Source organism: Phascolarctos cinereus, unplaced genomic scaffold (genome assembly GCF_003287225.1).
Source record: "Phascolarctos cinereus isolate Bilbo 61053 unplaced genomic scaffold, phaCin_HiC Scaffold_4;HRSCAF=312, whole genome shotgun sequence".
Classification (NCBI taxonomy): Eukaryota; Metazoa; Chordata; class Mammalia; order Diprotodontia; family Phascolarctidae; genus Phascolarctos; species Phascolarctos cinereus.
This window is the reverse complement of record NW_027555847.1, coordinates 135,386,857-135,403,775: the sequence shown is the minus strand read 5'-3', so window position 1 is coordinate 135,403,775 and position 16,919 is coordinate 135,386,857. Positions and strand designations below refer to the sequence as shown.

Sequence of the window (16,919 nt, the reverse complement as noted above, 5' to 3'; positions counted from 1 at the left end):
CTATCCTGGCCTCTTTTAAGGGAAAGGGCTGGCTTCCTTATGACAGACCATTTGTTACCAAGGCTATACCACAGTGGTGGGAGTCATGAGCCATGCGGTCCTTCGTGGGGATTCAGGCCCCACACAAAGACAATGTCAGGCCTCATCTGAATTAATACTATAACTCTACTCAGGACAGAGTAGGTTTAGCAGAACACACAAGCACATGTCAGCATTTAGGGAGTTTTGCCACACCACAGTTGTTAGTTTGAAATACCACAGGATGTGTGTTTAATTAAAAAAAATCTGTTAATTTAAATTATTTTTGTTTTAAGAGGATTTTTTTTTGGGAAATCCATGACAGTCCTCCAAGATAACTGAAGACAGACCAGGACTGGGGAGACAGTAGGATTAGAAATCCTTGTCCTAGAAAAACAACCAGCAAATGGAGCCAAGGTTTTATATGATTTGAAATATGATAGTCATTTGAGAGACGACTCAGACAAACCTCCCACCCAGGGAATGGGTTGCCACCACGTAGCAGCAGCTCCATAATGCCCACTGACATAGCACTTCATGGTTACAAAAAGCTCATTTTATATTTATAGCAGCTCTTTTTGTGGTAGCGAAGAATTGGAAGTTGAAGGGATGCCCATTAATTGGGGAATGGCTGAACAAGTTATGGTATATAAATGTGATGGAATACTATTGTTCTATAAGAAATGATGAGCAGGTGGGCTTCAGAAAAACTTGGAAAGACTTAGATGAACTAATGCTGAGTGAAGTGAGAAGAACCAGGAGAACACGGTAACAGCTACATTGTATGATGACTTACTTCGATAGACTTCTCTCTTCTCAGTAATGCAAGGATCTAAGACAACGACAATAGACTCATGATGGAAAATGCTATCCACATCCAGGAAAAAACTATGGAGTCTGAATGCAGACTGAAGCATACTATTTGCTCTCTGTCTTTTTTCTTGTTGTTTCTTCTTTCTTCTGGTTTCTCCCATTGGTTCTAATTCTTCTTTACAACAGGACTAGTGTGAAAATATGTTTAATATGAATATATATGTATAGCCTATATCAGATTGAATGCCATCTTGGGGAGGAGAGAAGGTTAGAAAATTTAGAACTCAAAATCTTATGGAAGTGAATGCTGAAAACTAAAAATAAATAAATAAATATTAAAAATTAAGACGGAACAAAACAAAAAGCTCATTTTAGCTCATTTGATCTTTTCCCTATCAGGTAGATAGTATAAATATTTCCATTTTACATAAGAAGAAACTAAGGTTCAAAGATGTAAACTGACTTGTTCAGGGTCACCAGTAAGGGCAGAGATGGGATTTCACCTCAGATCTTCTGATTTCAAGACCAGTGCTCCTGCCACCTCCTAATAGGTGGGTGGTCATCTGGCCTCAGTTTAAATACCTCCAGGAAGGAAGAAATCACTTTTTCAAAATAAGGAAACATTGTTCTGTTATTGAATGGGTCTCATTTTTAGGGAATTCTTCTTTACAGTAAGTTGAAATCTATCTCCCTGTAACTTCCACTCAAGTATCCTTCTCAGAGAGAAGACTAGGGACTCAGTCTTCCATCTGCTGAAAGCAAAGTAGGTTGTTTATGCAGTCTTACTCTCCTATGGAACTTATTTATCCAAAAGGAAGCCCCATTGAAGGGAATTAGAATGAGCAAATTAAAGAATGCCCAAGCCACCAGAGATCACTTTCCTGTGGGAAAGCCCTTTTATAGTTGCAATTCTGGGCATGTCCAAATTTATAAGGTGGAATCAGGGCTAGGAAGCTGTACTTCTTATTTTTATGGGAGAAAGATCCTTACTTTAAATAGACAAAAAGATAGGGAGGGACTCTAATTTCCTTCACTTCACAATCCTAAAGCCTAACCAAGTTTTTCTTAACTTATATCTATTCTTTTCTCAGTCTTGCATTTGCATGCCTGTAGGCTATCATATTTCAATTTATACTCTCTGAAATGTCTCCATAAACAGGTTAAGCATATTTAAAAGGGAACTAAAAGGTGCTGGCTGTCTTTTTCAATATCTCCAATGAGCCAAGATCTCATTGATACAGGCAACTCCTTCCAATGATGAAGACCAGAGCCTTTCATGCTGTTAACAGATGGTCTTAATGAGTTGCTGTGGCAGAAAAATTCATCACTTGGTGACTAACCACTTGAAAAGAAGCCCCTCAAACTTCGCTAAGCCGGGTCTCTCAGATGATAGTCCACTGACGAGCCTTTGCTCAGTTTGGCGGGATCTGCCAAGGCATGTGCTCTGCTGGCACAGTTAACTGACTATGCCCTCAGGAAGATTCAAAGGAGGACTTCTGTTGAGGAAAGCGCAAAGTGCTGGTCAAGCTTGCGCTCATGCTCTCAATCTCTCTCTCTTGCCCCTTCCCCTTCCATTTCTTCATTCCCCTCCCATTATCTCTCTCTCTCTACACACACACACACACACACAATTACCATCACTTAGTAATCCAGCAATTCATTAATCATCACTCTCTCTTAATGAAAAATAATGAAGATAATGGTGTTTAAACCCCAAGGCAAGTTTCTTAACACTAGCAGCAGGTCTTAACCTTGGTTTGGATACACTGATGAAGATTGAGCACACCATCTGAACATCCCACACTACACCACTTGGATCTTAACAACTGAAAAAAGGGTAAGGGTGAGAGTGTAGCCTGTACATCTTAAAATCACTCATGGAAAAGCTTTAAGGAAGTTACTATGCCAAACCTTGAAGGTGGCCCACCTGAGCATTGAGTATAGAACCTAAGGACAAAATCCCAAATGAGGGAGATGACTGTCTGAATCTCTCCAAGCTCTGTTCCTTTTAGATGTGCTTGTTCTATAAAGTTTTCAAAGTTGTATATTTCCTATCAGAGTTGGGGAAGTAGATGAATGCCTTAATTCACAAGAGACAAAAACACCAGAGGTCAGTTCAAGACATAGGCCCCGGGGCGAAGAAGCCATTTTTGAGGGCTTAGACTTCCAGACAACCATGGTGACAATCTATATTTATTTATTGGCAATGGTGGTATTAAAAAAGGACACTGTAGAAAAACAAACAGTAGCACCAGGGCAAGGAAACCTTTAGTGAAGTAGCAGTACACATCAAAGGGAAAAGCTAACACATACCCACTTGGGATTCCTAGGACTTAGAGTTGTCTTTAGGAAGATGGAGGGTCAGGGCCCCTTAACTAGAGAGTAGGTTCCAGCACTAACAACTTATATCAAGTTGCCATTCATAACCAGAGTCCCAACACATACACAACCACACACAGTCAAACAAAAATTTGAAAAACTGAAGGACTGTCTGATGAGTGATTTTGTCTTTTTCTTTCTTTTTACTTCCTTAATTACCTTATTTATGCTTATAGCCAGACATTATGGATATGTCACAGATACAACTACATCCACAGAGATGCCCATGGACCCCCCCAACATATTATCTTCCAGTTGTACCCCAAACCTATCACACTACTCATTTTGTCCCCCTTTCCCAAATCTGCCATTGTTCCCCTACTCACAAATGCCTTACAAACATCCCATCCCCCATATAACCACCCCCCCATTCCTACAGTACCAGGTAACCACCCCTCCTGTATCTACACACTATTCCCATATAACTCTTCCACACACACATGTAACCCCCCCCATACACATACCACAAATATAGATAAACATATTCAGATACACATGCAACACCCCCAGACAAATTCTTATACATGTTTGTGTGTGTACATATATACACAAACACATACAGATACATAGTCCCATTAAAAGATAAATGACTTCCTATTTCTAAAGCTGAAAATGCCAATCAACAATTATCTGAGCATCTATCATGAGACTAGTACCATGTTATACTGTAATTCAATTAATTTAAAATACATATTTTTTACTTGTTATATCCAGAGATGTGTCTAAGTGATTTGGGAGAACCAAAGATGAATAAGACATGGTTTTTGCACTCCTGGACAATAAACGCTGGAAAGAATTAATTAAACCCATGGCTAATAGATCAATAATAGGTTGTTAAGGGAATCTACGTAAACTGGGGTCATATCTTTAACTACATAAATCAGATATTCTTTTTTTTATTTTTAGTTTTCAACATTCACTTTTATAAGATTTTGAGTTCTAAATTTTCTCCCCTCCTTCACTTCCCCCCTCCCCAAGATGGCATGCAATCTGATATAGGCTATACATGTACAATCATATTAAACATATTTCCACATTAGTCATGTTGTGAAAAAAGAATCAGAACAAAAGGGAAAAACACAAGAAAGGAAAAAAAAGACAGAAAATAGTATACTTCAATCTGCATTCACACTCTATAGTTCTTTTTCTGGATATGGATAGCATTTTCCATCATGAGTTGTCTGGAATTGGGTTAAATAAATCACTGTATTGCTGAGAAGAGCTAAGTCTATCAAAGTTGATCATCGCATAATGTTGCTGTTACTGTATACAATGTTCTCCTGGTTCTGCTCACTTCACTCAGCATTAGTTCATGTTAAGTCCAGGTTTTTCTGAAATCCACCTGCTCTTCATTTCTTATAGAACAGAAGTATTACATTCACATACTACAACTTGTTCAGCCATTCACCAATTGATGGGCATCCCCTCAATTTCCAATTCTTTGCCAGCAGAAAAAGAACTGCTATAAATATTTTTGTATATGTAGGTCCTTTTCCCTTTTTTTATGATCTCTTTGGGATACAGACCTTAAACCAGATATTCTTAATCTGGGGTCAATGAACAGAATTCAGGTGGTCTATGAACTTAGATGGAAAAAAAGTTACATCTTTATTTTCAATAGCCTTTGGTTTCCTTTGTAATCCTATATATTTTATTTTATGCATTTGAAAAAGTAATTCTGAGGAAAGGGTCCATAGGCTTGAGGGGTCCATAGCACACAAAAAGGTGAAGAACTCCTGACTAAATTGTCCCTGGATGGCCCAGAGACTAGACATTACACTGTACTGGACATGAGTCTATCCCAAGGAGGCATTTCACAAGTTCTAATGTTCTTGGTGACCAGATTTTATTTTCCTCCTTAACCATAAAGATTCATATAATTTCCTTAATCTGTGTGAGCCCACAGATAAAGTGAAAAGGCTCTCTGGCTTCCACTAACTCCAAGGAAGTAACAGAATATACTTTTCTGAGAGATTTCAGCTGAGAGAAGTCAATGACTGCCCTCTAGTTGTGATGGTCCATATACAAATGCACATGCAGGACAGTGGTGGGGGTTGGGGGCAGGAAGGGTAGAGAGAAGTGGTAGAAAGTACATTTATTTCTTACAAGAAGACCTTCATTTGGTCTCACCTGTCTTCACAACAACTCATCCTCTTTATCAAACGAGTTCTTTCCAAATTCTCTATTTCTTCATAATGGCACCACCATTCTCACAAATCCTCAGGCTCAATCCATCTTTCAAATATGGTTAAATTCATCTTTTTAGAGACAATTCTTGTTATGCCTCTCTGTTACTCAAAATCCTTCAATGGCTCTCCTTTGCACATGGCATAAAGTTGACATTCCTAACACACATTATCTTCCATAACCTTGCCCCACCCTACCTTTCCTGCATCATCTCTAATTCCTAATAAATTTTATGTTCCAGGCAAACTGCAGTATTTGCAATCACTTATGCTTTCCCTACTCTTCACTTTGGTCACTTTCCCTCCTACCCCCATCCCCTCTACATTGTCTTTCCATCCTCTCTCTACCTATCAAAATTCTGCCCAGTTCAAATGTCATCTTCTCAACAAAGCCTTCATGAGCTCAACCACAAGTGATCCTCTGAATCTCCATAATACTTCATTTGAACCCATCTCACGGACTTTATCACATTATACCTTGTACTGTAGTGACCTGCATATATCCTAATTCCCCTCATAGATTAAGTGCCATGAGGGCAGGGGTCATATTGTTGTATACATCTTTGTAATTACCCTGAATCCTAGCATAGTGTCCTGCACATAATCAATTTTTGATAGATAAATGAATAAATGAATGGATAGATGGAGTGACTAACTGTTAAATAAACAGGAGTGGGGATTTCCTTGTCTCTTTAAAAGAATGAACACCCTTATCAATGACTGTTAGAAAGAAGAAGGGAGAATGCAAACATATCAGTTCTACTGTCTATATAGTAGAGGGAAAACAGAGCAGGTGGTTATCATTTTTGTCTCCAATTAAACTAAGGGATTTTCCATGGCTTTCAACAACCCAAGTTTCCCTTACCCTTACTGCCACATAGATTCTACATTTTCTTCTTCACACTCCACCTCCGACTTGCCTGTTTTTAAGTGAATTTTATATTTCTACAGCTATTGAGACAGCTCTATTTTTAGAGGTAAGGCAGCACCCACATTGCACAGGGGGAAGACTATTAATCTCTTGACTCTCCTAGGTTCTAGAGCTGGTTTCTAAACTTAATAGCTGTGTAACCCTGAACAAGTCACCTAATCTCTGATCCATGGGGATAATAGCTACCATTGTCCTGCTTCACCTTATTCAGTTTTTGTGAAAGGCAGACTATAAGGCTTTGGACACATGTGAAGGATGATGATTATAGTGATATCATTAATCAATCTGCTACCTTAATCTTCTATGTAACCTCTATTTACTTTAGGTAGTCCTACACCTGGGCCACATCTAAGCCCAACTTACTAATTCTGCAAAGAATGACTCCGGAGGTGCTCAGGAGTGAGAATGAAAAGATGGAGATGACAGAAAACCAGATTTCAGATTCAGAAGGACTGTCATATGATGAGGAATTAACCTGAATCCGATTAGCTCCAGAGAGCAGACTAATGATAGGAAGTTACAGGGGGGCAGATTTGGGCTCATCACAAGAAATAACTTTTTAATAATTAGGCCTATCCAGAAATGGAATGGGCTGCCTCACTAGAAAGTGAGTTCCCCATCACTGGGAGCATTCAGTGAAGGCAAGATGAATATTTGGGGATTTGACAGAGGGGATTCCTGATTCAGGTATGCACTGGACTTGATAACCTCTAAACTCTATTCCAATTCTGAGATTCTTTGATTCTGACTGAACAAAATGATAAATATTTTTTAAAAAATCTGAGTGAAAAAATTTTTTAATTAATGTAAAAGCAAAATACATCAATAATTACTTTATATTTTAAATTGCCATTTGACAATTATAGAACTCCTTCCCTGTAGGACTGAAACTTTCAAAGACATTCTCTTTCCTTCCTCATATTCACCTGAAAGCAAGCTCTTTTTTGTGTTTTTAACTTGAAAGCACCAGGAGGTGGAATGAAATGCCTTACATATAATCTGACTGCCAACTTCCAAGCCCAGGGCAGCATTACCTCATCTAGCCTGGCAAATGACTTACATTTCTAGAGCACTTCCAAGGTTTATTACACCTCATTTTACAAAAGAAGAAATGAAGGCTCAGAGACACTGATGTCCCCATGATCACATTATAATACACAAAATGATATACATATATGATCTCATTATATTCTCACAACAGGCCTGTGAGTCAGACATTACAGGTATTATCCTCATTCCTCAGATGAGGAAACTGAGGCTGAGAGATTATATGACATGGCCATGGTTACACCTCACATGGGCCTGAAGCAGGGGCTGGCTCCAGACCTCTATTGCCTCCACGTCCAACACTCTTTCCACCATACCATGCTGCTTCAGAAACTAAACTCTACCTCTTTCTACATTGCCATAGCATCAGTTATCTCCCCAAAACCAAACCAGTCTCCATTTCCCCTCCAGGAAGTAGTTAAATACATAAAGTCACTTTTGCCAACATGTATGATATGAGCATGGTCAAACTGACCACTGGGAAGCACTGGGATATTGCTAGTTCAGGTGCTACTTCCTGCCTCAGGTGACCACACAGGAGGACATTGCCTTGACCCCTTCCAGCCTTTCTCAGGGTCCTAATCAACAGTTATGAAAGGTCATAACATTTCCTAAACGATCTGATGTTTCCACTAAACATGTTACCCTACTTTTTAAAGGGCTAACAGAAAATATTTTTAAAGAACCCAACAGATTCTTTGGGAGTGCCTAGGGATATTACAAAGCGATTCACTGCAGCATGTCTTTAAACAGGCATTTCCTAGAATGCTTAAGTTCCATTAGTGAGTGCTAACTATTTGACCAAAAGGCTATCAAATAAAGAAATGAAGCTAAGTGTTAGGAGCCACAGTCACTGAAGACCAACCTGAAAAGGATGATGAAGCATCATTAACATAAGTAGAAGAAACGATTTTATTATGTCAGGTTTGTCAAAAACACAACTGTTTACAATGTGGCCCCACCTACAGCAAATAAAAGATACATTACACAAGAGTAAATAGATACCAGCAAGGTATCTAGCTGTCATTAGCATCAAGGGCCTAAGATAGTAACAGATTAGGAGGAAAGGCTCACTGATAAGATAAGATCAGAAGAATGTAGTAATATATAATAGCTAGCATTTATATAGTGCTTTAAAGTTTGTAAAGTATTACAAATATTTGATCCTTATAATAATCCTGGGAGGTCAGTATGATTATTATCCCCATTTTTCAGATGAGGAAACTGAGGAAATAGACATTTATATAGCACCTATTATGTGCCAGGCACTGTTCTAGGCATTTTATAAATATTATTTGATTCTCACAACAACCCTGAAAGGTAGGTGCCTCATTTTATGGTTGAGGAAACTGAGGCAAAATGAGGTTAAATAACTTGCTCAGGGTTACACAGCGAGTAAGTATCTGAAGTGGGATAGGTCTTCCTGACTCTAAGTCCAAGCACTGGACCATCTAGCTGCCTGGGAGATGGAAGGCAGTGTGTTATACTGTAAACAAGATGAAACTCAAGAGTGTAGACACTTATGATGTTGTCCCAGCTCTACTACTAACTAGCTGCATGATGTTGGGCAATTCATTTCCCCTCTCTGGGCTTTGCTTTCTTTAATGATAAAAAGGAGTTGGACCAGTGATCTCAAAGACCCCTTCCAGCCTTGACATTTAAGGATTCTATGAGAACCATCTAGGAAAAAAAAATATGCATGTGTCTCATATATGTAAAAGCCCAGCTGGGAAAAAGATTGCTCAGGGTGGTCCAAGAGCGTCTGACTAATGCAAGGAGAAGCAGGAGACGGCAGCCAAAGAAAACTTTGGAAAAATCTGCTAACAGAACTTTTCAGAGGAGTCATCTCAAAGGCAAATGGTAGAAGCATCTTTAACTTTAAAAATTAGTCAAAAGGACTGTAATAAAATGTTCCTATGAGAAGAGTCCAGCATTTCGCCTCTCCCGGTTGCCATGAGACACTGTGAAGTTTTAGAAGTAACTAATGGTGCCTTTTCAGTGAACACTGCCTCACTCATACAGAACTTCAGAAATTCTGAGTGAGCAGCTGCAGATTCTTCACAGCAAAGGTGGTCTTAATCACTCTCACAAAGGCAGGGGAACAATCCAGCTGGGTTTCCTAGTCTTCAAATCTCTCTCCTAATCTACTACCAAATAATCTTATTCTAATCCTTCACCTTTTATATTCTCCCAGAAAAAAATGATAAGTAGTTTCCAAGAGACAATGAATATGCAAGGTGCCACCTGAATGGCCCAATGCTTAGCTTTCAATGTTCTATCTTATTTTACTAAACCTATGAACATATATATTGTTGTTCAGCTCTTTTTCAGTCACGTCTGACTTTTTGTGACCCATTTGGAGTTTTCTTGGTAAAGACACTGGAGTGGTTTGCCATATCCTTCTCCAGCTCATTTTACAGATTAAGAAACTGAGGCAAAAAGGATTAAGTGGCCTACCCAGGGTCACATAGTAAGTGTGTAAGGCTGGAGTTAAACTCAGGAAAATGAGTCTTCCTGATTCCAGGCCTGGCACTCTACCCACTGTGTCATCTAGCCGCCCCATGAATACATATACACGCCAAGAAAACCTGGGTTATCAGGAGGAAGGTAAGTATAGCTATGACAGAGAACATCTACGAAACTGGTAACTAGCTGCCAAACTATACCAAGTGCTTAAGTGTTAGGTATCTCTGGCTAACTGAGCTGGAATTCTGTTCCAAATCATTTGATACCAATGTGAAGGTTATGAAGTATTTTTTAGATTTCATATTAAGGCCCAGAACAGAGAAGAGCTTGCTAAAAGGTACAGGAAAAGTTAAGGGGTCACCCTGGAAGAAACACCAGTTTCCTGATTCCCATCCATCCTAATGCTTTTGACTTTTGACTTTCACTATGAACAGCTGTTCCCATTTCTCCACAGGCAGACTACATAGTAATGATCGTCTTTGTGGTATGGGATATGATCCTCCCTCCCTCTGATCCCTACTATATTTTAAATCCCTTTCCCTTCTTCCTTGCCATCTTCTTGCTCCCACCCATCATGACCTAGTGGTTTCCACCAATCACAGTCGTTCAATGAATACTGCCTCTCTCACACATACCTGTAGCAGTGCCAGATCGGCATCCTGAGCGAGCTGCTGCAGATTTTTCACAGCAGAGGTAGTCTTAATCACTCTCACAAGTGCAGGGGAACAGTCTAATGGGAGTTCATTGAGTAAAGACTTCTCATCATTGAGCAGCAGTAAGGCATGGTAAGGCCTGCCATAGGAGAAACCCACGTTAACTGAAATCATTCCAAGAACACTCAAAGCAATGAGTAGCCATGGGCCAGGGTGTGCTTCAGCACACAGCCTGCACAGACTATACAGGGGACTGCAAGAGGACTCAAGGAGGCCTTGGGAAGTAAATCTGGACTTGGCAGCTTCACTGCCTGTAGCCTAGTGTGTCAAACTCAAATAGAAACAGAACCACTAATCTGTACATAAGGATCCCTGTGGGCTGCAATGACTTAGTTTTAAAATGTCACATTATCTACATTTTACTGTATTTTAACTTATTTTATTAAAGACTTCTCAATTATAATTTAATCTGGTTTGGGCTGTCCTTGGGAGTGCTGTGGGCTGCATCAGCCTGTGTTTGACACTTGTGCCCTAGTGTACAATGCTAAGTCCAAACTGAAACTGCCAAGAGGTATTAAATAACTTAAGGGAACAAGCAGGGGGAATTAAATCAGATCTTGTGTCAGGAAAAAAGGCGAAAAGAAGATAAGAAATGTGATGGGTGCTTCTAAAATCAGTTAGAAATATTACTGGGGAATACAGTTCTCCCCATACGGTTTGGAGAGAGGTACTAGACTTAAAATCAAAAGGCCTGGGTTTGCATTCTGTAAAATGGAGATAAAAACTGTATGTTATGAGGAAAGTGCTTTGAGAACTTTTGAAACGCAAGCTCTCCAAAAGGAAAGCTTTCTGTGTGAGAAAAAAACAAAACAAAACTAAAACCTAAATTGAAGAAGTTTTTAGGAATAAGGAAACTTTTTTAAGGAAAGAGAGGGATAATGCACATTCCCATAGAACTTCAATGCTGACAAAGAACTTTTCTCACAAGAATTATTACATCCATTTTATAGGTGAAATGGCCTAGAGGGTTGAAGTGACTTGCCCATGGCTTCCCAGATGGGAAGTATGAGAAGCAGAACTCTTGACCACAGGGCACACACCCTTTTCGAGGTACCACACTGACTCTTTGGTTCTCTGAGGAACCAAAAGGAGTAAGTTTTTATAACCTATTTCCTTGATGGAAATTTGTAAATGTGGTGATGAAGTCAATCAGAAACAAGAAAGGCCTTGAGAAGGCAGTCTCATGATGACTAAGTCAGACTTGCAAAGAGTTAAAAATGAACTGCTCAGCTTAGCCCTGGGCTACAACTCACTCCCCTGAAACCTGGCCTTCATGAGGTAAAACAAATGGTCACTAGGCCTAGAGCTGAGATCACAGAAAAAGATCTAAACCTATCCTGGGTGCAGCAGGGATGGAGCAAAGGGATGGGCATTTCAGCCACTGCTGGGCACTGTCTCATCTAAAATAAAAGCCTATCATGTTTTGATTATGACAAATGGTAGAACCCCACTGCCCATTTCAGTAGGAAGCAGGGGAGTAAAAGCACCTGGCCTGTGGGTCCAATAGCTTTCAGAAGTAATGTAATCAGCAAAACATTTGGAGTAGAAAGCACAGAGCAATCCAGAAAGGACAACAATGATCTAGGAATTACTGGAGAGAAGTGGGAGCCCAAGCCCCTTGGAGAAGAGGATATAGTTACCGGATAGCTTTCAGACTTCTTTCAATGGCTTCTGGAGGTATAAAATTTGTTGCGACATAATGGATTTTATGAGGCAGGCAGAAGCTCACTTCCAGCCAATTGTTGATGTGTAACCGTACAACCCCAGTGGTACACAGGCTGCAGAAAACCAAACACAACGATGTTATCTGTGGAGCCTGCATCCTGCTGCATCAAACTGCACATAAGCTGTCTCACTCTTTTTTTTTTTATTTTTTTTTTGTCTTGCTCTTTTAGCAGAACTTTTTTTTTTTAAGGCAATTGGTGTTAAGTGACTTGCTCAGGGTCACACAGCTAGTAAGTATCAAGTGTTTGGTCTGAGGCCGGATTTGAACTCAGGTCCTCCTGACTTCAGGGCTGGTGCTCTATCCACAGCAGGACTTTCTTAAATGGCTTTTGACAAGAGATTTCCTTTTACATGTTCAACATGTTACAAAGACCCACTTACTGAAATTTCACAAATTAAATCTCAACCTGGGTATTCTGTTTCTCATTCAGTCTGCTCCTGCTTGTCAGTAGAAACATGAAAGTAGATATTAAACTGTTCCCTTACCATAGGAAAACCACAGAAGGAAAGTTGTTACTGCTTGGAAAACGAAGAAAACGCATGATAGGAATCACTCACATTCTTTATTTTTAGCCTTGGGATCTACGGTTCAGTAACAATGCTGAAAAAAATCAACTGTAAGAATCTTCGATCATTCCCATCCCTGAAGACCAATGAGAAGAAGGAGCACATGTTCGGCACAAAAGAATAAATTCAGTTATAGGGCTTCCTTTCAACAGCTTGTCAGAGCCTGGTTTTTGCCTCACTACCCCCATGACTTCAGCATCTGTTCTGCACAGAATCTTCACAGAATTTCAGAGTCAGAGGGACCTCAATGGTCATCATATGGAACCCATACAAAGAATTCCCTCTGTAACAAAACTGATGAGAAACCACCCAACCTCTGTCTAAAGACCTTCAACGAAGGAAATCCCCCTACCTCCAATGGCAATCTATGCCACCTCTAGGGTAGCTTTAATTGTTAGGAAATGCGTCCTTATATAAACCTAACTTTAAATTTAAACTTTGAGCGAATGCTCCTAGTTCTACCCACTGTGACCACATAGAACAATCCCTCTTCCAATTCCTCCTTCACATAGCAGCCCTTCAAATACCTGAAGGTGAATGAATAGTCAACACCTACTACAGTAAGGAAAGGATATGTCACGCCTGTTATAATGGATAAGGCTCAAAAACTGGCCAAAAGCTGAAACTAGAAAAGACATGGGCAAAAAATTAGCCTAGGCTCTGGGTGGGACAAAGGGGGCCCCTCAAGGGAATGTATACTTTGCCTGGCAAGTTTCATATTCAGAGTATATTATTTTAATGTCTATAATTTTTAGGATATGTGGAGAGATGGGACAAGGAAGAGAATTATGGTCCTTTGTCTTAGGAATTTAACACATGAGTTATACTAACTACCTCCAAGGAGCATGTTAATGGAGATAGCCACAAGAAGGATCACAAGAATGCAGCATGAATGGAACCTAAAATAAGATAGTCAGAAAACGAACCCCAAAATGAACCATGAATGAACCATACAGAGCAGGAAAATGGTTACCAAGACAGTGGAGCTTTGACTCAGACTAGGAATATATAGAGCTATATAAATTACGACAAACAATTGAGGCAGGATGTTTGAGCAGCCTCTGAGACTGAAGAAGAATGGGATGTGGCTTAATGCATAAAACGGCATGTATCCAGGGAAGGAGATTTTGTCAGTGCATTCAGGATAGGCCCATTTCCTATACCTTTTAGCTGTACTTACATAGAACCAATAAAATACTTAGATAAATCCAGGTTTCTTCCAAATTACACCATGGCCCATGGAAAGCCACTGTATGGCGGGTGAAGAAGAAGGAAGGGGTAGAGATTGAGGTAAGAAGGACAACAAAGAATCTGAGAATCTTAGAGTTGGATGGATCTAAAAGGTCATCTTGTCCCATTCTTAATCTAAAAAGAATCCCAAAATGTGGTCCTCCATGTTTGCCTGAAACATATGTAGTAAGAAGGAAGCTATTACTTCATATAGGCTATTCTACTCTTGCATAGTTAGAAATTAAACTAGAAAAAAATGAAAAGTCTCTTGTAGCTTGGACTCTGCATCCACCTTATATATGAGCCATTGGGAAATGAGCCATCTCTAATTCCACAGGTTGATCTGAGATGTTGGCAGATTATTTTGCCAGTCCCTAGTAGTCATTTTAGCTACACACAAAGGAAGACACTGGTAGTAGGACCCATACAAAGATGCTTTTATATGTATAATAGATATGTTAGAGCTGGAGGAGTCCTTAGAAATCATCTCATCCACTTTAGTGGACTAATTAGCAGAAGAGGTAAATAGGAATCTAGGTCTCCAAACTCCTATCTCAGTGTTCTTTCTTTTTATTGTTCAGTCATGTCCAACTCTCTGTGACCCCACTGGGTTTTCCTGGCAAAGTTACTGGAGTGGTTTGCCATTTCCTTCTCCAGATCATTTTATAGATGAGGAAACTGAAGCAAAAAGGATTAAGTGACTTGCCCAGGGTCACACAGCTAGTAAGTGTCTGAGGCTGGATTTGAACTCAGGTACACTCCAGGCCTGGCACCCAATCCACTGTAGCACTTAGCTTCCCCAGTACTCTCTCTACTATACCTCAACTCTGCAGAAGAGTAGGGAAAAAAGAGAGAATAAAGGCAGTTAGCATCATTACTAAGATAAACCTACCTTATGCGGCCTTTGATACTACTGGTATCATGTACTTTTCCTTCTACCAGGCTCTTAATCATTTCTGTTGACTTTTCTGATGCCAGTTTGGGTTTGGATATTTATTATAACTGACTGACAACCACTGCCTACAGTGAGCTCTGCTCCTTGCCCATAACTGCTGCAAGATGGCTTATTTGTTTTCCAGATAAGTCTACTGTGTATTTCTAGGTTGGGAGACTTCAGAAATTAAAAACAAAAAGTAAACAGTGCTCTTTTAAGAACATTGCTAATGAAGTACCGACGATGTATACACGATCCATCTCCTGAATGACTGCCGATGGATTCAAAATACAGAATCAGGCATTAGGTGACAATGTGGGAATTTATTTTGCTTGACTACACACAATTTTTTTCTTTTGGGCTTTGTTTTCTTTTTTCTTTTAAATCAAAGTTGTGTGGAAGGGAGATAAATGCTTGTTAATTGAAAAATAGGATAAAATGAAAAAAACTCTTAAAGAACATTCCTAATGCCTCTGCCATAGAATAATCAGTAAAGATAATTTGTTTGTAGAATATATCTAAAGGAGGGTCTTGGGAAAAAACTTTAACCATAAGTTTTATATGGACAATTTCAGAGGAAACTGAGAAGACCTTTATGAACTGATGTAGAGTGAAATAAGCCAGAGAACAATCTGTACAATGATAACATTATACAGAAAAACAACTTTAGAACTCTGACCAAAGTAACAATAAACTATGAGTTGAAAAGAAAGATGAAACATGTCACTCACCTCCTGACAGAGAAGGGATGAACTTAAAATCCAGAAAGAGACATACATTTAAAGATATGGCTAATGTCAGAATTTGTTTTGCTGTAGATAAGTATTGAAGGGTGTGGTTTTGGGGTTTGCATGTTTGTTTTTTTTAATTTGCCCAGTGGGTGGGCAGGGTAATAACAAGAGTAGAATAATTTAAGAAAAAACTTGTACTTGAAAAATTAAAAAAAAGCAATAAAACCCAGTAAGTTTTATGCTTTGTACATAATCATTAAATTAAGCAACAATAATTACACCTGTGTCTGTATTTATAACTCCTCTCTATCTAAATGCACTGGAGAAATGGAAAAGTCAGGGGCAGCTAGGTGGTGCAGTGGATAGAGCACCAGCCCTGGATTCAGGAGGACCTGAGTTCAAATCCGGCCTCAGACATTATAACACTTACTAGCTGTGTGACCCTGGGCAAGTCAATTAACCCCAGTGCCTAGCCAAAAAAGGGGGGGAAAAAAAAAAGGAAAAGTTCTCTAGTTAGATTTTCTGCAACATCAACATCTCTAAAACCTATTACTAGACTTATGACTAAATTATTGTGAGTCCTGCTGGTGGAAGTTAGTTATATTAAGAAACATTTCCTGTTCTGCTCAGGTATTCAGGCCCAAATCTGGGAAAACAAAGACTGAGTGTCCTTTAGATCCTATTTCATTTCACTTGGAGGTCAAGTACAATCACTGCCTTGTCTATTTCCAAAGCCAGAAATCTGAAGAAATGCAGTGCCAACGAATGTGAAGTGGGTCCCCTGAATGTCAACAGAGAACAAGAAAGGTATGCTATGGAAATAACACAATCTACCTTTTTGCATCATGCCTGTGAAGAACTGAGAGTCACCGAAGAAAGGACACTGAGGGTTCTAGTGCTGCACAAAGACACTGACCTTCCAGTCAGGGGCACACTGTCAGACCACTTAATTATGGATAGGAAAAGCCAGAGTATCAAAAATGATCTACGCTGTGGAAAAGCAGCATGCTGTAGTTGAAAGAATACCTGTTTGGAAGGTGGAAACCCTATTAAAACTTAAAACTGTTCTCTGACTTTTGGGACACCCTGTTTATTTAAGTCCCAATTCTGCCACTTACTGGCTTGTGTGACTCTGTCCAGTCACTCACCTTCCTCTAGTCCCAGCTGCCTCATCTATTA

The 16,919-nt window shown here is 39.5% G+C and overlaps 1 protein-coding gene across 9 annotated transcripts in view; it reads right to left on the bottom strand.

Moving 5' to 3' along the window:
• The window catches only part of NPRL3 (NPR3 like, GATOR1 complex subunit), an 89,233-nt gene that overhangs the window by 34,256 nt on the left and 38,058 nt on the right, over positions 1–16,919 (bottom strand). For all 9 annotated transcript variants that reach the window (XM_021006587.2, XM_078152617.1, XM_021006590.2 and 6 more), the window contains 2 exons: positions 12,194–12,331; positions 10,476–10,632 (listed from right to left, as the gene is read on the bottom strand). In XM_021006587.2, coding sequence (XP_020862246.1) covers positions 10,476–10,632; positions 12,194–12,331 — 295 coding nt within the window. The remainder of the gene's footprint in view (positions 1–10,475; positions 10,633–12,193; positions 12,332–16,919) is intronic.